This window comes from Aplysia californica, unplaced genomic scaffold (genome assembly GCF_000002075.1).
Source record: "Aplysia californica isolate F4 #8 unplaced genomic scaffold, AplCal3.0 scaffold00382, whole genome shotgun sequence".
NCBI lineage: Eukaryota > Metazoa > Mollusca > Gastropoda > Aplysiida > Aplysiidae > Aplysia > Aplysia californica.
In genome coordinates, this window is record NW_004797652.1 from 676,750 (window position 1) to 703,756 (window position 27,007).

Below are 27,007 nucleotides of genomic sequence, written 5' to 3' on the forward strand. Positions count from 1 at the left end.
GAAAGATAACTGCCTAGGCAAACATCTCTGGCAAAAAAATATGTTCCAAGTTATACCACTGGTGAACGATTTGTTCTCCCAATTTTAATCTCCAAATTTCTGCTTCATACAAAAGAACATAGTTCTTATTTCTTAAAAATAAACTTCTGTTTTGAGTCTTCATTGGATTCTTTGATTTCCAGACCTAGCTTTTGCACTACACTGACACTTTACTTTGATCACCCTAGTCGGCCTAGTTCTTTATCCATGTTTGTTGAAGACTCCACAAAAATATTATTTTCATGTAAACCTAACAGCTGTAAGTATTTTATACATAAAATATGTATGAAAAGTTGACATCATTAACTGGAAGTGTTGTAGATATAAACAGATTCATAGACTTGATATTGTATTTGGATTTCTTTATTTGATAGTTCTAAAAAGGATGGAGACGACCGATGGAAGTGCAAGCTGGAACACCGCACATCCTGAAAACCACATCAATACTGTTCAAGGTGCGTCACTCATGCACTTCCCACAATGCACTTGGCTTCTCTGTGAGCTCATAGATCACAATGGCGGCCATTTTTGTTTTGTCGTACCTGTGTTTCCCAGACTGAAAATTCCTCATTTCAGGTCGAAAGAAATGTAAACAAGCCTACGTTTTTATGGACGTACGTATTTTCATTGCTACTGTTGTTCTGAGCATCTTAAATCGTCTTTTTACAAAGACTTTGTTCGTAACCTTATCGAAAATTGCAACACAACAGCGACGTGTTTCATTTTAGCCCACACATTGCATTTCATTTGGTGTTAACGATGAACTAAGTATGTTTTTTTTCAGTGTTTCCATTTTTAAGAAACGACTGTGGTAAATCTTTATAGTTTTCTTGAAATTTTAAAAATATCGATGGTGTTAATGATGTACTTGATCGGAAATTAACAAACAGATAAACGTAATATTGCACGGCACACAAAGGCATGTGCACTGCCCACCAGACTATTGGACGCCATCTTGAACATTCGAAGTTGGCTGCAATGGACAAGGTGTTTTAAAAATTTTTGTTTACAGAATTACAGATTCTTCACATCCGTGTCCTTCAATTTTTATTGTTGTATAGTCATTTCAATTTGTTTTGATCAAATTTATTTGTAAATTCTCCTATTGATTGTCATTGTGAAAATGGTCAAACTCTGGACCAGCATGGCTTGTTCTTTCACTCCCAAATTGGGCTGAGGAAAACATATTTTTTGAAGACTTCTAAAACTTAAATTTATTACTTTTTTGCAAAGAATTTTTGTATAATGGATTGTTCTCTTTCAGATATTCTTGTTCTGTGTCAATAGTATATATTACAATTGCTTATTTAGGGCTATTATTTGTTACCTCTTTTTCTCTTCTCTTTTCGAGTTGTTTTCTCGGGTTTTCTCTTCTCTGTGTACTCACCTGCAGTCTTCACCAATTTTTAAGGCATCATTGATTCTGTACCACCCCAAAAATCATGTGATTTGATAGTTTGACCATATGACTTTCAAATGACCTTGGTTTAAAATGAATTGAAAGGGGACCCATTTTTGCAAAATTTGAAAGTTTGTAAGCTATACTACATTAAATACACACTCCTCTTAGTTCTCAGAAACTTTTATTACAGAAATTTTAAGGCTGTGTAACTCATAGAATCTTTGAAATATTATGTGTAGCTACAGGTGATTTTCCTGCATGTGGGCTAGGCTTGTCATGTTGTAAGAAACTGAAGTATGGTTGTCTTCTTTGCTTGTTGTGATAAAATCGTACCAATACCAAGAGTTCAGAGCTGCTCTGATTGTTTTGTGCTGAAAGACTATTAATGATCTGTAATTATTTGTTAGATTTAAAATTGTTGTCTTTGTCTTGTTTGTATTTCATTTCCATGACGAGAAAATTTCTAAATAAGAACATACTTAGTTCATTATTCATAGTAATGATGTTCTGGGCTTGGTGTAAAGCTAACAATGATTAATTCCATTAAAGGGCGGTTTCTTTCCTTTTCAGGGATGATTTGGGGGAAATGTACAATTGTGAGGCAGTTCTGATGTTATTCCCGTAATTTGTTTGAAATAGATAAGTTTTCTTCTCCTTAGCTCTTATAATAGTAAGAACCCTCTCCTATTGCTTAACTAGCTAATTATGAACCAATTATTCGTTAAATGCGTTTTCGTGTACATCATTGAATGTGTTTCATCATATTTTCTGTTGAAACTAGTTCAGGGATGAGTTTAGAATACTTTGACGGTAGTTTGATCAAATTCTAAGGGGGACCCATTTTTGTAAATTTCTGTTGAAATTGAAACTTAGAATTTTTCTCTGGTGTCTTCTTGAATCGAGTATATATAAAAGTTTGTTTGATTTCTCCAACTTGTATGCCGTACTATGTGTTTAAAGTGAGTTGTGAGGCCTTTGTTGTTGATTTGAAACTGTATAATCTGTAAGGAACAGAGCTATTCACTATACCTTTAAGGACAGTGACATATGTTCTACATATTGCATGTAGATGAAGATGATTGGTTTCGAGAGATTGGTTGATAAAGCGTTTCTACAAAAAATGCCCTTTTCTCCCTCTTTTTGTGTGTGTGTCTGTTTTTGCTGTCTAAGGACAATTCAAAATTGTTTGTCATGTTACAAAAAACATTTTGTTTGTTTTTGGTCTGGAGTGAAGACTGCTTTTTTGAGGGTTCAGGTTTGAAAATAATTGTTTTTGGGCCTATTCTGTTATTTTATGTTCATGCCAACTGTGTGTCGATTATGTTTGAAACAGATTATTCATTTGAACTTGTCAGTTGTACGAGAAAGTAAAGATTCTAAAACTGCTTTTCAGGTGATTGAAATTGAACACTTATCATTTCTCTAATTCCTTTTTCTTTTTTTCGGGGTCACCAGGTTGGATTTCCGTCGCTACCAGATCTGTCTACACCCTTATTCGGGTCCAGTGGTAGCAAAAGTAAATCTAAGGATAGCCCAGTTGAAGAAGATCATTCAAAACCTGTAGGCAATGGCCATGCTGACTCGATGTCTGACTCAAGGTACTTGATAATGTGTGTCATGTGATTGTGAAAAGTGAATTGTAGACTTTTATGAATCATAATTGAACATTTTAATTTTTTTGGGGCCAAAGTATTATGTGATATGGTTATTTCAAGTTCAGCTTTTATCCAATACAATTGATGAGTTGAGGACGTGAAATAGTCATGTGCTATAAATGCCACGATTGTATTTGGGTGAAAATTTTTTATCGCTTTTCCGAAATGTTGAAACATAAACTCATAGCTGCCAACCAGTATGTAAATAGTGTGTTTAGTAAGTTTTGAAGGTCTGAGTATTGAGTATGGGAGTTTGTTTGGTGTCGAAAAATACATTTTGTTCTGGTTTTTTTTTTTGTATTGCTCCTCACGGACCTGCCAATGCTGAAGAAAATGATGAACTTCAATGACTGAATTTATGATTAATAATGAGGACAAGGCGCATAACTCAGTTGAAGATGTTTCCCTTAATCTCCATCACATTATTCTTGCATGTCTGCCACGAATATCTTAATTTATTACACGCGGAAAAGTTTGTGTGAAGGGTTGGGAGGGGGGTCACTTGGCCAATGCGTATTATTTTGACCAGCTGTGTGGTTAGTCCTTTTTTTAAGAAAGTAGCTGTGTAAACTGTATCGATATAACTTTTGCCAGTTTCTGCAACATTTGAATGGCAATTGCCACAGTGGCATTGCGTGATCACCTTGGGAATTTTGTTTTGGCTATATTAATATATACAATACAGTTTGCATAGTCTATCTTATTCTATTGTTTGGCCTGTCTTTGATATGTGGGGCCAATAGGTCTAAAATTATGGAAACTTTTAAAGAGAGTGACTAAATGGTCAAATAAAAAGAAAAGTAGAATTCACATAAAGTGCTCAGTGCAACCTGAAAATGGAAGAAGAAAACACTTTCGGTGTATTTGATGACAGTTCTAGGTCAGAAACTGATGTTAAAGGTTGCAGTGACAGAAACCCAGAATTGTGTTCCAGAAAAGCCCAGGAACTAAAGTAGTGGACTGAGCATTTGTAGATCTTGAACTGGTATTAACGAGGGAAAATGTCTGAAGATTATTAACGATGGCCCAATGGGCTAGGCCACTCAAGTGTTCAGGATTCGAGATCGGTTGCCAGAGGACAGAGTTATATCTAATTATGATTTTAATTACACTGCCGAGAGTGACATTGATCAAGTGAAAGAAAAAAATGAACAATGTATATTTTTATAGGATTTATCAAAACCTAACCCCTCGTCAAAAAAAAAAAAAGAATTTAAGACAGTGAAAGAAAATTTGAATTGAAAAACCCAATAAAGGTGTTTAAAAAAAGATTAGTCTTGGACACAAAGTAAAGTCGGTGTTATTTTATTTATTTATTTAAAAAAAAAAAACACCATTAGTATGAATTTTTGAGTTTATTTTGGCCAAAAAGATCTGTTATTTAGCTTCTTAGAGTTAGGGAAACTTTAAAGCTATACTTTTTTTATTCAGTGTTCGCTGTTCAGGACTTAGTATAAATGTACAATGCTGATGTTGTTGCATTAAAAAAAAAAATAGCTGTAAGTTTACAGTCATTACTCTTTGCTGTCTTAGGTGGGTTTAACCTTTTCCCTGCAAATAGGTTTTCTCCATTTTAAACGACGGCTTAGTGTTTACCAAAGAAAACTTTAATTGAAAAATATTGATCGTATTAGATGGTTGACCCCACAAACAATTGAAATTTAGACATGAACATGAAACATGTGGATGTAGAATGTAAATGATTATGAAAAGTAATTTTTAGCAAAGAAAAAATTTTATGCAAATCATGACTCGCCCCCAAATGGTTTTGTGAAATCTTTTCAACAGATACCAATAGTGAAACTATAATCAATTGCCTGTGTTCAAGTAGAATTTTGCATCTTTTGCTTGAAAGGTTCCAATTTCACAAAATGTATTGTCAGACTAATAGTGACAAAACATGCTGCACTGTTGAACCTCACTATGGTATTAAAGAGATTTGAAGAAAGCGACATGCAGCTTTTGTCTATACTTTGAAAGTTGGTACCATAGGAAGTAATATAAAATAATTACAGCTGTTCTTAGGATGTTGAGGTTTGATTTTTCTTGTCGACATGGTAAACACGAAGTGTTGGTTTTAAATTACTTTGCCAATCAGGTATAAACAGTGAATAGGAAGTCTAATGTGATTTTTCAAATGGTTAGATTAATAAAGATGGAGGACACCTTTGAGCTGTCTTTATGTCTTTGATGGGTTGGATGGGCCCTGACTGAAAATATTTATTTGATTATTGTTTTGGCTATTTCAATAATTTCTGATATTTACATAAGCATAACTTGTGCCAAAATGAAACTGTTCAGCCTCTGCAGGTGTATACTGTACATTTTCATTTCTTGAAATTATTTTTGTACTCTAATTTCTAAGGAAAGTAAAAAATACAAAGACAAATTTTACAAGCTTTTTCAAATATTTTGAAATGAAAAAAATTGTCTCAAAATCTTGGGAGGGGGGAGCATGTTGCGTTAATCATCTGTCAGACTTTGAAAAGTACTTTGCTTAATTGAAAATAGCTCTGATAAGTGGATCGCATCTCATTCTTTGTGATTTGTATTATTAGAAGATGTTTCACAATTGATGTGGAATTTTTAATGAAAATAGCATCAGCATTTGGGTTCTTTTTTTAAAAACCAAAATTTAGAATAGCTGCTGTTTCGATGACAGTAACATAGCCTGGGAAGCTTAAATTTGGCGGGTTGTCCTTTCTCTACGCATTACATGGAATATGTACATGTGCAGAGATTCATTTAAGCTTCAGTTTTGTGCTTTTCTTCCACCTTCACAAATTAGTACTGTAGCCTATGTTAACCCTATCCGTACGTTGTTTTACTATCATATCCATACGGCTTGGGGAACTGTGACACCACTTTCCAAAGAGGAAATTTTTTCGTCAATCCATTCCGTACGCTTTGCATAGCAGTCTTTGTCAAAATGATTTTTTGAGAAATACTGAAAGTTTCAAAGAGATCTTCGTACTATAAGAATTCTAAAATGTGAAGAAAACACCCCGAGGGTACAAAATGACCCCAGGGCGTACAGATCTGGTTAATAAAAATGGAATTATACATTGCTTTGTGAAATGATCTTGTTTGTTTTATTTGCTTCAACATGTGCTATTGCATATGTGATTATTGGTTCTTGTTTTATAATATTGCACTATAAATACCTTTTCCATAGTTTTTTGAAGTTCATTTTATTTTGTCTTAAATTTTTCCTCAGTGACTCAAGTTCCCATTCCAATTCAGACTCTGATGCAGAGGATGTGAAAAATAAAAACAATTCATCTTCTGAGGAGGAAACTGAGCTACCAAAGCAACTTCAGACATCTGACGATGATGAAGATGATGATGAGGATGACAAAAAGTCGAAGGACTCCGGTTCCGATGATGAAGATGATTCAAAGAAAAATGATTCAGAGTCAGATTCAGAGGACAAGAAAGATTCTAATTCCGATGGACAATCATCCAATGATGAAGATGGAGGTGAAAAAAGTAGTGGGAAGTCTAGGAAGGAGAACCTTCAAAGAGTCCTCTTCGATACTGATTCCCAAGACACGGGTGATAATGACGCATCTCGTGGTGGTAGTGGACGGAGAGTTACTGCTATCAGGGAATTGAAAGATGTGAGTATATGTTTTTGTTTCCTATTTATGACTTGATTTTTGATTGCTTCAAATTTGGATAAGTGGCAGTATGTTGTTTTTTTTTTTTTTTTTTTGGCTGCAATATACTATTTATGAAATGACTTAACAGGCATTTGATAATATAATATGGCTAAAAATGTAGACTTGTTTGTTTTGTCCGAATTGCTGATGGCGTTGAATGAAAAAAAAATTCACTGACATGGTATGATCCTCCAGTAAAATTTTGCGTGTGGTCATGTTATTCGTGAACATTTTGTCTTTGCTGTGTTTCCTCTTCTTTCTATCTTTTCTTGCCTTCACATATTTTGAGTGAATGAGTAAGAAACTGAAAGTGGTGCAGCTTTTTTATTGAGGTCATTTGTAACAAAACGTTGTCTTCCATATTGTGAAAGAATGCTTTTTGATTAAATAATATTGACTTACTCTAGATAAGTCTCAGCACTTGGGAGATTGAATTGCTGATGAGAGTTATTCATGATGGCATTTTTCAGATAACCGTAGAGTTGTTGTATTTGTTAAGGCAATTTTTTTTCTTGGGGGGGGAGGGGGGGTGTACAACACTACCGATTTTTTTGGGTTTTTTGTGGACAATACAAAATGCCATTCAGACACTTCCAACAAAGTGTGGTAAATAATCAATTGCATAAGTTTACAATGACTCATGGTCGGATAGTGATGAAGACATATAAATAATTAAATAATAAAATTACATTTTATTGATCAACAAAATTACATTTTATTGATCCCCTGGGGGTCTTGATACATAGTACTGCACAATGTATGTCGCTTGATCTGGACAGTGCCCATGTGCATGACAAAACAGATGAATAAATGAATAAAATTCAGGTACTTTCAGAACCTGTCAGCCATCACATATTCAGTTTTTAGGTCCAAGTGGAATGGTGCATGTGCATGTCTTGACCTCTGATGACCCTTGTGGTTCAGGGGTTAAATTGAACCCAGGTTAAAGAACCATTGGAATAGGACAAGGAACTGAGGGCGATGTTCATTGAGAAGAAACTTTAGAAAACAAATTGGAATGCCTAATGATTCATTTATGTCATTATAGTTAACACAGATTTATCATTACACTCTAACTCTTTACCTCTGGCAAACTCGGGTGCATTCTTTTACAATGACTTCGACACCAAATTACTTTTCAGCAATTGCCGAAAACATGTCTCTTTTATCGGGAGTTTATTCATTAGATGAAGAACTATCAAAATAGGTCGACTTGTTTTGAATTCATGGCCTTTTTAAATTTAGTACCAAAACGGCCCCGGCGTAGTGGGTTTACCCCCACGGAGATAAAGAGTTGAAATAAATCTTCACAGGGGCTGCATGTCAACATCAGATTGATTCCACCTCACTGTCCATTGAGTCATATGCTTTTACGAGGGCGAGATTCTTTGCAAGACTACATTTTTTTTTTTTTTTCCTCTGTTGGATGTAATGGGCTCAGGTTATTTCAAACTGTCATTAAAAATTGTAGCACTTCGACAGGGGAATAATGACTTTAATCAAACTCTCTCAAGTATGATGTAGTAGAAATCTTGTAAATAAAAAGATCTTAGGTTCAATCATCTTTACAGACAATGGATTATCCATTCGCAATAGGTGGCTCTTCTTTCTTTTGTTGGCTCTTACTTCTTTTCTTACCCTCTGGCTTAAATTTGTGGGTGGTTGGCAGGTGCCCTGGTGTGGATTGATCAAACTTCTATTGTTGTTATCTCCCCTCCTTTTTTGTGTTTGTTACTTCCTTGTAACACTTCTAATCTTCGGCACTTGTATGACCTTGTGTTGCAAGTGCTGTAAAACTCTTACAAAAAAGAAAAAAAATTTCAATCAACACAATTATTTCAGTTTTTGTGCTTGGAAACAATAAAATATATTTGAAATTTCGGAGTTTAACAGGGATTACTAAATTATGGAGCCCTTTAAAGTCAACTTTAAGGTCATGAGAACATACATTGAAAAAAATGTACATATTTCCATGTTCAAATAATAGATCCATTACTATAGGGTTAGAAACTAATAATTGACGAGCTTATAAAAAACTCCATAAGAAACATAAACAATGATCCTGATTTACCACCACTGGGCCTAATGAGCGCTTTGTTTGACTGCCACCGTAAAGGTAAAGGGACAAATATTTTTTGCTGTTTATTTTTGTCAAATGTGCCTGTGAAACATGTGTCCAGTCTCGTTTAGAATAGTTTTAGTTATATTTTTTTTTTTGAATTGACACTTCTACTTGTTTGTAGGAATGGGATCAAAAGCCGGATCTATACGGAATCCGTAGATCAGGAAGGTCAAGAAGGGAAGTTGTTCGTTACAATGCTGGGGTAAGTGAACCTTCCCAAGTATCTTTTTATAAAGTTAGTGTATCTGACTTTTCTTATTCAACTCGCCCTACAAGTCCTTTTTTTTGCCACTTCTGTCTTTTTCATTTTCATACATATGCGGCCCCCCCCCTCTCCCTCTCTCTCTCTCTCTCTCTCTCTCTCTCTCTCTCTCTCTCTCTCTCTCTCTCTCTCTCTCTCTCTCTCCCTCTCTCTCTCTCCCTCTCTCTCTCTCCCTCTCTCTCTCTCTCTCTCTCTCTCTCTCTCTCTCTCTCTCTCTCTCTCTCTCTCTCTCTCTCTCTCTCTCTCTCTCTCTCTCTCGCACGCACGCGCACACACATTGTAAGATAGATATGTTATTTAAGTGAAAAGCATATTTCATTTATATTAAAGCATTATTTCATATCAATGATACATCCCTCATTGCTCTCAGCTTATAGGTGTCTTTTTTATGAAGGGAAGTTCCACAGTTTTAGTTCCGACAGTGTTTTACTTCGTTTTGAAGTGTGTTTGAATACATTTGAGCTCCCCAATTCAACTTTCCTATTCTACTCCTCAGCATATTTTATGTGAATAAATGAAATTACAAGTTTGGAGGGGGGGGGGGGGGGGGGTGTCAATGATTTCTTGAAATGTCTGAGCTTTTATCAGGTTCTAATTTGTACTGTTGTTTCTTTCCCTCCTACAGAATAATAGTGGTAGTGATAGTGACAGGAAAAAGAAACGATCAAGGAGAAGAGAGTGAGTATTTATTTGGATAAGGGGGGGGGGGGGGATTATTTATTTCGAATTCGATTTTTGTGACCATTTTGAAGTAATGGGAATTTCCTTTGGTTAGTTAAGAAAAGTTATGTGTCACTGTGTGGTGGAATCGGGCGCTCGTCAATTTTTGGGCATGTGGAGTTATTGGTATCATCTCAAAGCTTATTTATTTGCCTTGCTTTCTGTGAAAAAAATACCCACCCATCTTGAATAGAAGTCAAGATAATTACAATTGAAAGCGGTGCGGTCGCCTGGTTTCAGTGGTGAAACTGGCGAGAAAATGGCCGCCAAAGTTTGATAACTCTCAACTCACTCACTGCCATGCCCAAACCCTGTGGGGTGATCCGCGTAGACTGCTACCTGCCAAACTCGAAACCCGTCGGTGCGTTTTTACTATTATTTTTCAAACATTCCCCAACGTGTTTCGGGCTTGGCAGTCGGAAGTAGGCGACATAAGCCAGTTTAGTTTCGATTCCCCAGTGTTGCAGTAGCTTCCCTTGAATAAGTTACTTAAAAATCGGACTTTTTCGAACTCGACCGAAACAAACTAAATACTACTAACGCTCAGTTACGATGGCGACGACGTCTAAACGAAGTCGGAACATTTGAATTGGTGGACCCATTCGTCAATAAAGGGTCAGATTTAGATCTTTTTGCGGATGATAGTGATGATGAACCATCATACAGAATTGATGAGTATAGGGAAGGAAATAGGAGAGGTGCGGACACAAGTGAAGATGAAAATTTTGCTAGATCTAGGCCCAGATCTAGAATCAGGGGTTCCCGATGCTCAGACCAATGATCCGATGCTTCCCGGTCTTCAATGTCATTGTTTGTGGAAAAGTTCAATGCTGTACACAAAATAAGCTCACAGTGAGGTTTTGAAAATGGTCCCGAAAGCCTGGCATTCCTCAGTTACCCTGCCGAGAAATGCCTGGCAGTGAGTGAGTTAATAATAGCCAAAAAGTCCTTTAAAACAGAAAAATGACATTTTGTTCTTTTAATCGTGTTTCAGTAAAATTCACACGGAGTTGTGTTTTTGTATGGACATAAATGGGGTTAACCCTTAGAGCCTGAGAAACCCTCTGACCGGTCCGGAACTTTATCAATGTGAAGCCCGATACACCTTTTCACCGGTCTGGGAGTCACGGATCCAAGCGAGTCTGAGCCAGGCCCTTCTAGGCTTAAACGTGTGCAAAAAACTATTCTCTGGCAACTCTGATTAGTTTTTGTGTGGATATTTTGTTATTGTGTTTGATCTATTTGTTGTGACCCATGTGAAATTTCCTTTAAATGGTTGACGAGACCAGGCAGGGGGTATTCTAGGGTCAGCAAAGTGACGGCTCAAAGGGTTAAGCCAAAAAACAAAAATTCCATAACAATTGCCAAACTGGCAGAAAAATACCTGTTTATCCAATTCCGTTATTTTGACGAGCGCCTGATTTCACCATGGTGCCTCACATATCGTCATTTATGAGCGCATCTCCTGTTTATGAATGTTCATTGTCTTATATTGACTTTTATTTTGATTCAGAAGTTTCTGCTACTAATGTGTTGTTTGTTGTTGCAATATTGATAATTCAAAAGAGGGTTATATGGTGCATCATGTGAAAGGCGTCATACGTGTCTCTTCTAATCTGTGTAAGATGATTTTTTATTGTAATCTAACTCTACCCTTTGTTGTTTCTTCTTTTTTATGAAATTCCATTAACGAAACTGATTAAAAATTTTGCAGGTCTGAAGATTGGAAAAGTCAAGAAGATGAGGATAATAGTGAAGAAGCAAGCAGTGATAGTGAGGACTTTAGGCCTGCTAAGAGCAAGAGGTATGTTGAAATTTTGGAAAGTAAAGCTCTCGGCTAGTTAACATATTAACAGGACAGTTAAAGGTGAGGTAGCAATTGCGGCCCTATTTGAACTCTATTCACTTCTGAGGCCATGGTTTGTCTAGAACTTATTTTTGATAAATTAAAGCGATCTGTGTATGTTATCTCAAAGACGCTTTTTAAATAAGAATCAGGATATGGCAATTTCCATCACAAATTTCATTTTGGTGAATATGTTGAAGTTGATTAAATCAATATGTTTCAGGCATGCTTCTCAAACGGGATATTTTACAACTCTGATTGTCTTGTAGGTTTTTTAAAAAGATATGGCAAGAAAATGAAACTGAAAACAGATTGTCTCCAAATGTCAAATAATGGGTGTGGAAAATTTATGACATCAAAATGACATCAATCTTCTAGGTAGAACCAAAACAAAACAATTGTGCAAAGTCTTATATATGTAAAGTGTAAGTAATTCTGAGGAGGAGACGAACTTAAGATGAAATATGAGCGTAATATTATTGATTGGTAGAGGTTGGGTCGGGTTCCTACTTTTCTGGTTCAAGATATTTAATTATATCAACATTCTGAGATCTGAGAACACAAATATTTTTTCGAAATGTCATTTTATTTAACAATTGTCTTAGGGCGAAGCCTCCACCAAGACCAAAACGAAGTGCTCGGGCTGCTCCTAAGTCAAGGGGGCGGACCAAGAACTTGTCATCCTCTGAGTCTTCAGAAGATAGTGATTCGTACAGTAGGCCTGTCCCGCAAAGAAAAACTGCTCAGAAAGTCAGGTGAGGCTTCAAGGATATTTTGAAATCAATGGTATCATCATTACCATTTCATTTTGTCTTGATTTTATTTGCAACCTGTAGTTTTCATGAGTAGTTATTTTCTGCTATCAGTCCATTTTTTGCCGTCTTCTGAACGTTACTCTTGTTTCTTTTTTAACAAGTCTATTTTATAGAGTAAGGAAACATTGTGTCACTGCAGCATAGCATCGGCCAGCTGTTCAGATGGACTAAGTTCACATTTTTTATTTTAAAAAGAATGTTCTAGCGGTGTCTTTTATTTTTTGGTCACATTTGCATATACTTGTGAAATATTTAGTTGAAATTCAAAGTCTAAATGTTGAATTGTAAAAAAAAAAATTAAATCTCTCTTGAGAAATTCTCGGCTCAGAACATTTGAGCAGCTTGCTGTTGATAAAGCTTTTTGAAGTGCTAGGTTTGTAAAGAAATTCTTTGTTGCTTGATTGCACGGTGAAAGATTGCAAGTGGAGAGCGTACTGCTTTTTGATTACATGAAGTTTGAATGTGATCAGACCTTGGGTAAGTGAGGGTTTTCTCAGGTGGCATCATGGATACAGTTATTCAGGTACGGTTTGTGTCATACACTTTTCCCTTTTATTTTTAAACATAGGCACAAGTATCGCCCTACCAGGCACAAAGCTTCTAAAAAGGCTGTTAGGTAAGACTCTGGGCATTAGTATTGTTTGCAAGTTTGGTGTCTCGGGTTACAATTTTTGTACTGGAGTCCTCTTGTTGATTGTGGTGATGTCCTGGGTCAATGGTTGAGCTTGCTGTATTTTGAGTGAGATTAATTGCTAGTGTGGTATTGACTGTTGTCTAGAACTGGACAATTCCTCTGTTTGAAGTGCACAGTTTCCTTGTCTTGGTTTCAGTAAGCATCATAATCCTCTCGGCTGGATTCAAAATCAAATAATGTTTTTATATCTTAAGTGTCAGAAAATCAATTAAAGTAGTATCTAAATTATTTAACTTATAGACATAGCTTTTGAAATGCTGTGGAAGGAAAAACTGTCCCATTAATCAGTAATGAAAACAAGCAACTGCACGGGTCTGTATCGTATCAACTCAATTTCTGACAGTCATTGACAATGTAATGGTACCTCAAAGTCAAATTTGTTTTAAAGCATCTATAATATACTTTTACATATTTTCAAAGTTATAATAGACTAGAATTGAATTTTGTGTAATTTATTGACACATGGAAGTACAGCATTCTCATTTTTTTTTTCTTATTTGGTGGCAGGGGTGTTTTATGTTGGTTTGTGGGCTATCTTTTCTTTCTTCGTCTTTTCTCGGTGTTGGTACTGTTCTTATGTGCTTCCTGAAATTCAGCCAAGTGGTGTCAGTAGTACTGTTGTAGACCTGCATGTTTGCCGACAATTGCGGCCCGACCCGCGAGCCAGCCGATGCTATCGCTAGGCCCACCTGTGTTAGTCAATGTGCTAAGTGCGAGGCCTGGCCGACTGCTAGGGATGGGCAGGTACCGGTCCAAGTACCGGAACTCCGGGTTCTACCGAAGGAGGTGTCAGTACCGACACCTGGCCTCCAGTACCGGCTCTGGAAAGAAGCAGACACCAATAGTTAATACTGGCTCTGAGAAGGAGCCGATGCGACGGTTTATTTTTTTCTTAACGGGCCACGGGCAGTGTGTAGGCCTAGGCCTAGCAGCTGTGACGTCAGATGCACACAACGCAGCGGGTGACCTTGATACAGGACCTCAGATTCAAAATTGACAATCAAAAACGAAGTTTGCTTAAATTTATAATATGGCTTCCAATCAGGTTCCATGCGAGCCACTTTGCTTATTTTGATACGCTGATTCCGAAAATGAAATCAATTTTTTGCGGCGATAACTATTTTTAAAATTTTGCTTGCAAAGTTTAATCCCACGCGGCGGCAGACTTCAAAGGTATTTTGCGTCACACTTTAGTAAGAGTTGTATGGCACTTGCAGCACAAATCGCCTCTCCAATTTTGACTGGTGGGGGGGGGGGGGGGGGGGGCACTGATCGTGGCGTTAGACGCAGGACACAAAGTCTGTGACGTCACCTACTGGCGTCACTCCCAGTACCGGCGCCGGTACTGGCGGTTCTCGGTGCCGAGAAAGTACCGACAGTGGATTTCGCCGGTATCGCCCACCACTACCGACTGCCAGCGCCCCCTTTTTCTCCTGTTGGCTTTTCGGCACTTTCGTTTTCGTGCCCACCGCTGACGTCTGCGTTTCCGACATTGTCTGAACCTGAGTAGAAATACGAATACGAAAAAGGACGACAACCCAAATTACAGTCGAACCTGCCCTGATGGCCACTTCTATAAGACGGCCACCTGTACAAACGGCCACTTTCCATTTCCCCCCTTGCGTTTTTCCTATATAATTTAACTGTGTAAAACGGGCACCTGTCCAACGCGGCCGCGGCCACAAAAATTTAACACACAACCCCTATAATACTAAGCAATAATACCTGTCTAAGACGGTCACTTTAGTGAATCCATTACGTTTTGTCATAAATTGTGCATTGGCCCCTGGCGTTGTGGGCGAGCCGTCATAATTCAATCACCTGTCGTTGTTGTTGGGTAGTCCCTTCAACCGATCATGTTGCGTAGGCCCCTCCCACTGTTGACCAATAGCTACCAATTTTCAGCTGCAGGTGAGTTAGCGTGTGATCCCTCATAACCCATAAGCCCCGCCCAGAACTCATACACAAATCGAAAGTGAGATGAGTGGTTACTGTTTACCCGGTCTGTAACAAAGTAACAAAGGACGTCAACATGGACTTGTTACAGAAGCGTCCCTCGTTCTCCGAGTGGTGGCGACCCATGTGTTTGTTTTAACATGGCACTCGGTCTTCCTTGTCTGATACATTTCGTTTTATTGTCACCATTGTGCAAAATCAGCGACAAAATAAAGATTACAAACGAAATACAAACCAACAGCAACAACACCAACAAAGACAACAACAATGGGGCTACTTTCGATTGGGGCCTCAGATGGGAATGGTTTGTTTTTTTTATCTTGATCAGTCCTGCCTAAGACGGTCACCTGTCTTATGCGGCCATTTTTCTCCTTGACAATGGGTGGCCGTCTTACACAGGTTTGACTGTATCTACTTTCAGTTTCGTGCTCGAGCGGCCATTTTGAATTTCGTCTGTTGACTGATTGTTCAGATTATGTGGATTCATTCAAGTCCGACTCACTTGTTCTACTAGTCTAGATCTAAATTGAATATATTTTAGATTATTATAGACCTCAATGGAGGATTCATATTCCAATTCTACTGTGTCGAACACTATTATAGGTTGTGCTGTAATATTAGATTTAATGTTGGTAAAAGGCATTTCATCAGGTGTGTAAATTATTTAGAATCTAGACTCAGCTGAGTCCCTCTGTTCGGAATCGGATGCGGATTTCTCGTTCAAGATCTAGATCTAGATTTATTTAGATTATAATATGGAGTATTAAAATTGGCCCACATGCAGGTCTACTATTGTAGCCAAACTGAAAGAATTCACTTCACACGAAGGTTTCTTATTTTCTTTAATGGCCTATCCCCATGTAGCTGCAATCCAGCTGAATTCTGGTTTTCTGTCCACCTGTGATATGTACATTTTCGAGAGATCCAGATATGTGGTAAAATTATGCTTTAGTAAGAGTTGTTTGGCACTTGCAGCACAAGCACAATTAGGTCATATTAGTGCTGATGTTACAAGGTGTTACAAGAGAGTAATAAACACAGAAAGAGGAGAGATAAGGATGATAGATGTTTGATAGGAAAGGAGCAAACCACACCAGAGCGCCCGCCGAACACCCATGAAAAGTATGCAACTAGAACTTAACTCGATTTTGTAATGGTGAAAGAATTGATCAGTGGAGTAACATTGTACAGCATTGGATATTCGAGTGGCAAGATTATATATACATACATTTGTATGCTTTATATAGTAGATAATGGTTGTTTTGTTTTATAAGTCTTTGGATCATATGTTTCAAGTGTACTTAATTGGTGGCATTGGGTTATTCCTGACGTGAGTATGAAGCTGTATCTCTCCCACCCATCTCGGTTGTGCAGAACATAATGGTGGTGTTCAATGTCTTCTGTGACCATTTTTTGTTTTTGTGTAATAAAAATGTCACAGATCTTTTCATGGATCCTTTTTTCGTAGTAGTTTTTATTGACATCTGTGGTTTCTCGAAAATTATAGTAATTTTCTAGAAATTATAGTAATTTTCTTTTATTGATTCCTGTGGTAGTCATAAATGGGTATCGTACATGAGCGTGCTGATTTTTTGTTTATATGAATAGAAGCAGTCTATCAGTCTTCAAATATTAAGGAATGAATTTGGTTCCTTAGAAATATTCTTACGACCAATCCTCTACTTTCTGTTAAGTCTTTGTTATTTCTTTTAACTTCTTTTTAAATGTTCTTAGCTGCCTTCTTTCTGGTAACCTTTGGCCACCCTGATATGATAATCATTTTCTATTTTGTAGTTACAAAGAGGATACAGATGAAGCCACAGATTCTGACGACATCATTGAAGCTGCTACACCTGTTGCTGAGGTGGAAGAAGACAACAGGGAGACTATTGAGAAGGTCTTGGATGGTCGCAGAGGGAGAAAAGGAGGTAAGTGGTTAATTAGTGCGACCACTAACTGACCACTCCATTCATTTGTTATTTGTATGGTTTGGAGTTTTTATTTTGCATAATGGATAAACTCTACTTTTTTCTGTCAGTTTCAGTGTTATTTTACTTGGATATGGTTGCAGATTGTTTAGCTCTGATCACAGTTATGTTATTCTGAGAATAATATGAAGGATCTGTCATTTGATATTGGTCGCTGTTTTGGTATTTTTTGCCTTGTGTTGAGTTTGATCCATATCATTTCTTCATTTCTCTTAAGCCCAAGGGTAGTTATGAGTGTATAATGAGTTGATAAGTCTGCTTTTTAGAAGACATGGTGCAAAATGAAAATAATACAGGTTATGGTTACCCAGGTTAAAAGTGAAGGCACTGGAAACATGTTTAGGCCACTTTCTTGTTGCTATTTTTGTTTTGCTTCTAACATTAACACATCAGAACTTATTTGATTTACTATAACTTAATTGGGTTGGTTGTATAGAGATTGATGTGTATGCATCCAGTGATAGTCTACTGCGTTTTGAGGTCAGTGTCCTCAGTTTGTTCTCATGCCTGGGAAAATATTTGAAGCCCATAATGGATGTCTGCTACGATAATTTTTATTTTTTGGTATGGTTTTAGCGCATATGTCTCTTATTTTTAAAATGCCATTATTATTTCAGCTACAGGGCATAAGACAACCTTGTACAATGTCCGCGAGAACAGAGATCCAAATACAACCCCCTTGAAGGAAGGAGAGAAAGAGGAATTTGAGAAGCACTACCTCATCAAGTGGAAAGGATGGTCTCATATCCATAATACTTGGGAAGCAGAAGCTTCTCTAAGAGAGCAGAAAGTCAATGGCATGAAGAAGTTTGAAAACTTTTTGAAACGAGAAGAAGAAATTCGGGATTGGTTAGTTTTTTTCCCCATCCAAGTCTGTTGTTATGTGTATTATTGCCTTTAAAAAAAAATCGAGTCCTTTTTGTGTATTTTCTTTTAAAAAAATGAAAGCTGATGTACCCATTTATTACCACAGTACACTGCTCAGGGCTGAAATAATATTTCTCCAAGTGTTTACGTTTTAGCAATTCAGTCAGCGTTGGAGATTATTAAAGATGATCTCTTGAAGTTTTTATAGTTTGTTTCTGCGCTTTTCTTTAGTCAAGTTGTTACTCTCATATCTCATCATTGATTATTTGAGGACACTAGTACCTAAGAAAATACCTTTGTGATATTAATTTTTGGTAAACTTGAGCCTTTGTTGCCTGTTGTCTAGTACATTTTTGGTATGTAAAAAAACATTTTACTCTACAGGAAAGCATCAGCCTCTCCTGAAGATTGTGAATACTATGACTGTCAGCAGGAAATGATGCAGGATCTTATTGAGTCTCACAAGACTGTGGAAAGGATAATTGGTAAGGATCCTTGTCTATTTGTTTTCATTTAATGGTAGAAAATAATTTAGATAAATATTGTTTTACATTCAGGAAGTAAAAAAAAAGATGTAATTATTCACATTATATTTGTGGGGGGAGAGGGTGTTCTGAGAACTTTGTTCATTTTCTTAAAGCCACACATCAATATATCTTGGGTTCATGGGGCTTTATGTTTTGCTAAATTTTTGGAGTTATTAGATATAGTTTTTATGCTTATATATGCTTACAACCTGTTTTGGGACTTTTTCAGCTCACAGGAAAGAGAACAATGGCAATTCAGACTACTTGTGCAAGTGGCAAGGTCTGCCTTACTCTGATTGCACATGGGAGGATGGAGACCTGATCTCAAAACTTTTTCAGAGCCATATTGACAAGTACTTAGCTAGGAACAAGTCTCAGTGTATTCCTACCAAATTGAGCAGGGTAAGTTGTCTTTTCCAGTAAAATAATGCATTTCATTTATGACTCTAATAAGATAAATGAACACTTTCTTATCAGACTCCGGCTTTCATGTGGAAGATCTGAATGTTTTGTTTTTTTCTAAATGGCAGTGAACTTCAACAATTGTAATTTTAAAGACAAAGGCTATTTGATTCCCAGTCTTGACGTTTAGCTGATATGAATAAGTCCTAGAAATGGACAGAAATAGATATCACCCTGCTTGCTGTTGACTCCTGAATTACTTTGTTTCAAAATCGGAAAAATAAGTTAGTAAAGTTGCCAAAATTAGTATTGGATTGTGTCCCATCGTTAATACATCCAGATTTGGGTGTGATGAACAAGATCAAATGTGCCTTGGATTATTTCTGAATGTAGACACAGCATGTTAAACGTCAGTTCAACCCTAACATTTCATATTTGAATTCCTGCAGCCCTATTTGCTTCTAATCTGTCACTTGGTATTCTGCAGGTTCTGAAGGCTCGTCCAAAGTTTGTCCCATTGAAAAGTCAACCAGCGCATCTGGGAGGTTCTGATAATTTAGCACTCAGGGATTATCAGTTGGATGGTCTCAACTGGATGGTGCATTCTTGGTGCAAGTACGTTAAAGGCAAATTGTATCATGAAATTGAAAAATGATCACTGCTAAAGAATTTCTCAGTACCAGTTTTATTTTTTAATATATTTTTTTTATATACACTTTGAGGTACGTTGACGCACTCAGAGTAAGCATTTTATCAGAAAACAGTGTTTTTAATCATGTTGTGTTTGTAAGTTTGAAATTAAATTTAGATTTTAGGTGTTTGGCGGGTGCTCTGGTGTGGTGTGCTTCTTCTTTCCTATGAAACATCTATCGTCCTTATCTCACCTTCTTGTTTTTTATGTTTGTTACTCTTTTGTAACACCTCTAAATCTTTTGGCGCTCATATGACCTTATGCAGTTGCGAGCGTTGTAAAACCTCTACTAAAAAATATAGATTTACATTACCATGAATCGACTGGTGGTTAGGTCAGGGCTGATATGTTTACTTCTTCAATTCTTTTCAATATTTGAAACTGAAAACACTGTAAGGCCAGCACCTTTTCCCCTTATTGCCATGGAAAGAAGTGGGCCCCATCTAGTGCTAGACTACATTACTTTTGTAAAAGTTACTCAAGAAATGCCTGTTTTACTTTCTGTTTCACTTTCATTTGAATAGTGTTCTTAGAATAATTTTTTTAAACTTTTACTTTAGAAATGTTCTTAATCATTCCTTCCACACTCTTTTTGCATTTTAATTTTTCGTTTTATTTTTGTGCTTCTGTTTTAATTGGCTGAATAAGGTTTTTTATTTAATTATTCTTTACATTTTGATTTGCCTACTTTGTTTTTGGATGTTAACTCATATTTCATGTTATAGAGATAAATTCAAACAACAATGTCCTTTTATTTCTTCTAAATTCAGGGAAAACTCTGTGATACTGGCAGACGAAATGGGCCTTGGCAAGACCATTCAGATAATTAGCTTCATCTCTCATATGTACAACCAGTACCAGCTGTATGGGCCTTTCTTACTTGTGGTCCCCTTGTCCACAGTGGTGGCCTGGCAGAGAGAGTTCGATAAGTGGGCTCCAGAGATGAATGTGATTATCTACATGGGAGACGTCGGTAGTCGATCAATGGTATATGTTTTTGGCTTCATTGTCCGAGCATAGTTTTATTATAGTGATACAAGAATATTGTTTTTGAAAGGGCTTTGGTTGTCATGCTGATGAGTTTGGAAAATGAATTGTATTTCTGTAGCCTGTCATGGAGTCTTCACCTGGTGTGTCCAAGAATAAAAATAATAAAGAACCTGACAGGCTACAGAAAACAATTCATTTTCCAAACTCATAAGCATGACAAACCAAAGCCCTTTCAAAAACAATATTCTTGTATCACTATAATCAGCTGTAGATTTAATGTTTAACCAAATTTTAGAACACTAAAACATATTTTGTCATTTTCATATCTAAGTGGTTGGACAAATATGGATTTTGATTTAAGATATAGAATCACTGAGTGCTCATGGGAATATCGTAGCTCAAAAGGGTTTTTCTATTGCTGAACACTGATAAGGAGTTATTTTATTTAGTAGTCTTTTTATGCAAATGATTTTGTTTTTGTGTGTAAGTGTGAATATATATTTTATTGATGTAGGTAGTGTTCTTGTCTGTCACTGTCATTCCATGAAGTTTTTCTATGAGTCCTGTTAACACTTTTTGTGAATGGTGTTTCAAAATATTTTTCAGTTGCGGGAACAGGAGTGGAGGCATCCAGGAAACAAACGTTTGAAGTTCAATGCACTCATTACTACTTATGAAATACTGCTCAAAGATAAGGTTTGTATGCTGAACAAAATATCAGTTGCCAGTAGCAGGGCTCCCCATTACGCACAGATGTGCATGTATTACCCATTAAACCTGCATATTACCCCCCTTTAAGTTTTGGTGGTGCGTGAGCATTGCTTTTTAAAATTTCGTTTCGGGGGTTTGCATACGCTTTAAAATGTAGGTGATGTGCGTCTTTCAAGCATCATTTCTCCCCTTCTCTATCCTGAAGCCGAGTCATTGATTTGACAACACATACACAGGGGGTTCGTACAGGTCTTGGAAAACTGGAAAACTCTTGGAATTTTGTTATATTCCAAGATTCTTGGAATCTGCAGAAGTCTTGAAAAAAAAACAAACAACAAATTTTTTACTACATCTATTGTAGAAATATTCCTCGAAGTTTAGAAGGCCTCGACTTAATGCATTCTGAAGTGTACCATAATCTGGTCTTGAAAGGTCTTTGGGGAAAAAAGTATCCTGCTCAGTATGAGCATTGTACAGGGCAGTCACCTTTTGTCTGTGTCAGAAATACAGCACTTTTTAGTTCACTGACCACCAAGGCTGTTAACAACAAACTGATTATTTGGCATGAAAGCAAGCATGAGGCATTTTCATTTGATGAAAAGGAAGTGATCCAGGATGCTTGAGATTTTCACGAGGGGAAAAAAATCGAAAGTCTGGAAAGACTGGGATGGCTCTGAAGAATAATGAATCAGTTTTTTTTCTTTTTGTATAACAGTCGAAATTGACCCGTTTTGGTTTGTCAACTTCATTTTATTTTTGATTGGCCCAACCACCACCATCCTTCACCCCTCCCTCCAAATGGACACAACTCTAATTCTAGTCAATATTTCTCATTTATTTCTTGTTGTTACAATGAAACCTTACAGTTAATTAAAAATCGTTAGCACTCAATCACGGTCACTCTGTGTGTGTCTATAAATGTGCGTGTGAGTTACAAGTTTACATGCAAAAATTCTTAGTATAAAATTAAGAGATAATTGATTTTTGAGGATTAGTTTGTCAGAAATGAACCAATAAACCAACAACCGGTCAACCCTTTTTCTAAAACAAGGGTTTAAATACCCCTTGAGATAAAAAAAACAAATGATGAAGGAACCTCTTTTAGTTGGCCTGAAAAGAGGAACTCTGCAGTAGTACAATAGTTCTATGGTGATGTTATTCTATGTTGTGACATACATCCATAAATAAGTGCTATCTTGTACTTTAGGTAGGCAGGGGTCTCAGTACACTGCTTTACTCACAAGCCTCTTAAATGCTGCAAGCTGTTTTGGGGGGAGTGGTGAGCATGTTTTATGCAGACATTTGATATTATGTACTGAAGGACTGAACATGGTAAATGGCCAGTCTGACAAATTCATTGTCGATGGTAATTACATCTTTCTTTGTCCCATTTTGTCCTGATCCAGTCTTTCCTTGGGGCTGAGTCGTGGGCCTTCCTTGGTGTTGATGAAGCCCACAGATTGAAAAATGATGACTCTTTGCTGTATCGATCTCTTGAGGGCTTTGACACTAATCATAGGATCCTCATCACTGGAACTCCATTACAGAACTCTCTGAAAGAGTTATGGTCACTGCTACATTTCATCATGCCTTCAAAGTAAGTTTATGTCTTTTGTAGATATAAGGGTAGGACATATATAGACTTTGTCTTATACTGATTATCAGCATTTTGTGGGTAGATTCAAGCTGTCTTGTTTTGGTCTGGTGCCCATGTCATGTTTGCTGCCTTTGATTGGTATTGAGCTTCGTCTTGTGTACTGTGTGTGTAATGATCTGAGAGAGACAGAGAGAGAAAATGTATTATGAAGTATTAGATTTTGTTTTCATAAGTTCTCTATTCATTTTGTATCCATATTCTTCTTGACCATGTAAAGATCAAAATTTCATAAGAGAACATTACACTGATCAACTGTGTTTTGTTACAGTGCTCCTTATGCATAACTAATTCCAATCATGCATTCATTGCCATCATTGTCAGTATCTTGTTATCATTATCTTCTTATGAATAGCCTTGTGTCACATAAAAATGCTGGTCATCTTGTAGTCACATGGATTAATGTATCTCAATAATCTCTCTCTAGGTTTGATAGCTGGCCTGATTTTGAAGCAAAACATTCAAAGGAGGAAGGGAAAGGGTTTATTTCTTTGCACAAACAGCTTGAGCCTTACCTATTGAGGAGAGTGAAAAAAGATGTCGAAAAGTCATTGCCTGCAAAGACTGAAAGAATTCTGCGTGTTGAGCTTTCTTCATTACAGAAAACATATTACAAGTGAGTGTTTCTCTGAAATCTGGTGTAGTAGAATATCCTTGGCATTGCCTTCTTTTAAGACTTTAGCGAACTCTACTATTTTCCAGAAACAGAAATTGTTGTTTTTGCCATTTTTTGTTGTTTTGTGCTTTTTTTTGTAGGATTCATAGCCCCCAAAGCATTTCGGAAGTTTAATATTTTATTTTATTTTTTATTGATAGCTTCTTTCTAGTTCTGTACATGTAGGAATGAAATTTTGTTACCTCATGGTGAGTCACAGATATTGTGATTTATTAGTCTTGTGCACTAAAATATTCTGAGTACCATTTGATATTGGCTCTATTATCCCCTTTTGGTCAATGTCTTTACAACCATATTTTAAGAAAAATAACAATTTGCAGTTATTCATTGTTTCAGCTAGTACCCTTTAACTCTTCAAGTATTGCGATGAAATTTTGTGCTTGGTTTTGCAAACTTATTTAATATTGGTTTGTGTCATGGAATTCATTTTCATTTACTATTTTTAACTAGGGCTATTCTCAAAAGAGAGTTCAGAACCCTGATGAAAGGCATGCGTGGGAATGTGTCATCGTATGCAAACATTATGATGGAACTGAAGAAATGTGCCAATCATGCCCATTTGGTTGTACCTTTGGAGGAAGAGCCAGCACTAAAAGAGAGACTTCAGGTATGTGGTACTTGCTTGTGCCTTGAAAAAAAAGGGTGGTCACAAAATTGTTCAGTCATTCTCTCCTAAATATAGTAATGTGCATAGTTTACTCTGGGTGTGAGAAGATTACAATGAAGAAAGCTCATGCTTTAACCCAGCTCGCTTTGAGTCTTTACAGACGTTGAAGAACAACTTGTCTGAGTAATCTTTTCTCTGCCTCTTGTATTGTAAGTGAAATTCTTGTTGGATGAGAATTTTTTTTTTTTTTTAACTTGGGCGAAAAAAATAGTAGCAGTAAGGTGCAGGTAAAATGCACAGAGACTGCTTCATAATTTGAAAATTCCAGTGTATTGATTCTTGGATCAGTATACATAATGTAACAACCCTATCATTCCATAAATGGCACTATTTATGGTTTAAAAAAATTTGAAGAATAGCAGAACAGGATAATAGTGAAAATTATTTTTGTCTGGGGATTCTTTTTCTATGTAGGGCTATAAGTTTCGAACAAAAAAACAATTATTGTGGTATCCAATGTAAGTATTTTCTTACTGTCCATTTTGCACTTCTCAGACTTTGCTGAAAGGAAGTGGCAAGCTATTGCTGTTGGACAAGCTGTTGGTTAGACTGAAAGAAACAGGGCACAGAGTCCTGATATTCTCACAGATGGTCCGCATGCTGGACATTGTTGCAGACTATTTGCAGTGCAGGCACTTCAATTATCAGGTGAGTTTTGGAGGAATTAAGTTCAACTTTCAAGCGTTTGCTTCTGCACCCATTTTGGAGGGGAATGTTACTGACCAGTTACCACATGTTTTAAATGTTTAGTCATATGTTTGTGAGAAACTGGAGCTCTGGGTGCTTGTGGTAATTCTACTCTTTGTGTGATTTAACGGGAGGAGCTACCCTTGAGGACCTTTTTCTATGTTTGTTGCCCGAGATCAAATCTAAGTACACATATAAGTTAGACATAGTAAAATCTCATTATATGTAATTTTATGTTAGCTACAGCGGTTGCTATGGAAATGACTGCCATCTTGAAAATGAACAATTAATTTCAAATCCCTACGGCTTTCTTATTTACAGACCAAATTTGACCATTTCGTGAAAGTATACCTGAACTAGACCCTATCAGCATAACAGCGAGTTTTTTCAATATGCAAAAGAAAAAAAATATGAGAATTTTTTCCAAAGTACAACTTGTTTTTAAAAAAAAATTTTGGTTGCGTAGTCGCTTGCCAATGGAAAAGTATTAATTTTTTTTAGCAAATATCTCTCTGTTACATTGATCACAGCCTTGCCATCTACGTTTCCTGGAAGATTCATGTCAAAAGGGTGAAAAACTAAGGGAGTAGGGAAAAAACTGCAAAAATGTTAAATTTTGCGAAAACCAACAATAATTGTGAAATTCACTTTATTAATAAATCCTCATGTTTTCAAAGGCAATTTGCCAGGAGAATAAAGACTTTCTCAATTGTATAAATGCTATTTTTAGATTAAAAAACTGCCTGATCTTAAAAAATCAGCCAACATAAAATTTGCGTAGCCTGACCCAAAATCTTCAAAATCAAGGGTGGCTCCTTCCCCTAAGGGTGTGGCAAACTTAAGATTGACTCTTGCTTTTTGTTTTCCTATTTAAATTTCCAGTATGCTGTTCCATGCCTCAGAGACAAAAGATACAAATAAAACCCTGCATTTCATGATTGAATGCATAAAGTGAGCCTCTGTGTGGAGTGTATATAATGTTTTATTTTCTCTCTTGTCCTGCTGTGCAGAGATTGGATGGTACTATTCGTGGGGATCTCAGAAAGCAAGCATTGGATCACTTCAATGCTGAGGGATCGCAGGTGAGATGCCAGTTCTCTTTTGTAGTGCTACCATTTTCTGACAGTTGATGGTAAAGATAGAATATGTCATTGAATGCTTTCATTATGTCTTTGGGTGTCTATGATCATCTTAATTTTCATCTGGCAATTGTAAAATTCTCTGCACTCCCTAGACTTGTGTGAGAGCTTGATATTGTGTTGTTATAATATTGCTTTTCACCATTGCATAAAAAAGTAAAAAGTTGTGTTATTTTGATTCCTGCTTGGAGAAGTAATTTTATTGAGTACTTTGATCTGTTTTGATGCATCATGTCTCCTAAATTCTGAAAATCATGTGGATGGAGGCGTTAATCATAAATCAGGAGTGATGGGTGGTTTTTGGCCCTTTCGTGTGGTTTGCTCCTTCTTTCCTATCAATGTACGTTACTCTCTAGATACACCTCTAATCTTCTGCCCTTATATGACCTATTTGTGTCGGAAGTGCTGTAAAATTCGTACTAGGAAACAAACCAAATCAGAAATGGGGAGTCTCCCTTCCTGTATGCAGATTTTTTACTCTCAAATAAAAATCTATCTCAACACATTGAAGGTAAAAAGAAGGGTATTAACTGTTTAGTGTATCAGAAAGCTCAAATTATGCACTATGCTATTTTCATTACTTGACTTAAGTTTGCCATGAAATAAATTATTACTTGAATAACCTTTGACTGATTTTTTTTTCTTTGCAGGACTTCTGTTTCCTCTTGTCTACTCGTGCTGGAGGGTTGGGAGTGAACTTGGCTACTGCAGATACTGTCATAATCTTTGATAGTGACTGGAATCCTCAAAATGACTTGCAAGCTCAGGCCAGAGCTCATAGGATTGGGCAGACGAAGCAGGTATAGTCAGATAATTGTTTCTTTATGAAGATTAT

General features: G+C 36.7%; 1 protein-coding gene across 5 annotated transcripts in view; it reads left to right on the forward strand.

The window, feature by feature from the left end:
* The first annotated feature begins 540 nt into the window (after window positions 1-540).
* The window catches only part of LOC101852194 (chromodomain-helicase-DNA-binding protein 1), a 52,784-nt gene continuing 26,317 nt past the window's right edge, over window positions 541-27,007 (forward strand). For 4 of the 5 annotated variants that reach the window (XM_005103620.3, XM_005103623.3, XM_035971131.1 and 1 more), the window contains exons 1-21: window positions 541-653; window positions 2,897-3,039; window positions 6,314-6,716; window positions 9,002-9,082; window positions 9,768-9,820; window positions 11,577-11,666; window positions 12,314-12,463; window positions 13,092-13,139; window positions 16,968-17,101; window positions 17,779-18,010; window positions 18,413-18,513; window positions 18,785-18,957; window positions 19,445-19,572; window positions 20,419-20,635; window positions 21,245-21,334; window positions 22,756-22,946; window positions 23,431-23,619; window positions 24,130-24,286; window positions 24,842-24,994; window positions 26,044-26,115; window positions 26,823-26,972. In XM_005103620.3, the coding sequence (XP_005103677.1) occupies window positions 648-653; window positions 2,897-3,039; window positions 6,314-6,716; window positions 9,002-9,082; window positions 9,768-9,820; window positions 11,577-11,666; window positions 12,314-12,463; window positions 13,092-13,139; window positions 16,968-17,101; window positions 17,779-18,010; window positions 18,413-18,513; window positions 18,785-18,957; window positions 19,445-19,572; window positions 20,419-20,635; window positions 21,245-21,334; window positions 22,756-22,946; window positions 23,431-23,619; window positions 24,130-24,286; window positions 24,842-24,994; window positions 26,044-26,115; window positions 26,823-26,972 (2,961 nt within the window). In that variant the 5' untranslated portion in view covers window positions 541-647. The remainder of the gene's footprint in view (window positions 654-2,896; window positions 3,040-6,313; window positions 6,717-9,001; window positions 9,083-9,767; window positions 9,821-11,576; window positions 11,667-12,313; window positions 12,464-13,091; window positions 13,140-16,967; window positions 17,102-17,778; window positions 18,011-18,412; window positions 18,514-18,784; window positions 18,958-19,444; window positions 19,573-20,418; window positions 20,636-21,244; window positions 21,335-22,755; window positions 22,947-23,430; window positions 23,620-24,129; window positions 24,287-24,841; window positions 24,995-26,043; window positions 26,116-26,822; window positions 26,973-27,007) is intronic. The other variant, XM_005103622.3, reaches the window with a different exon arrangement.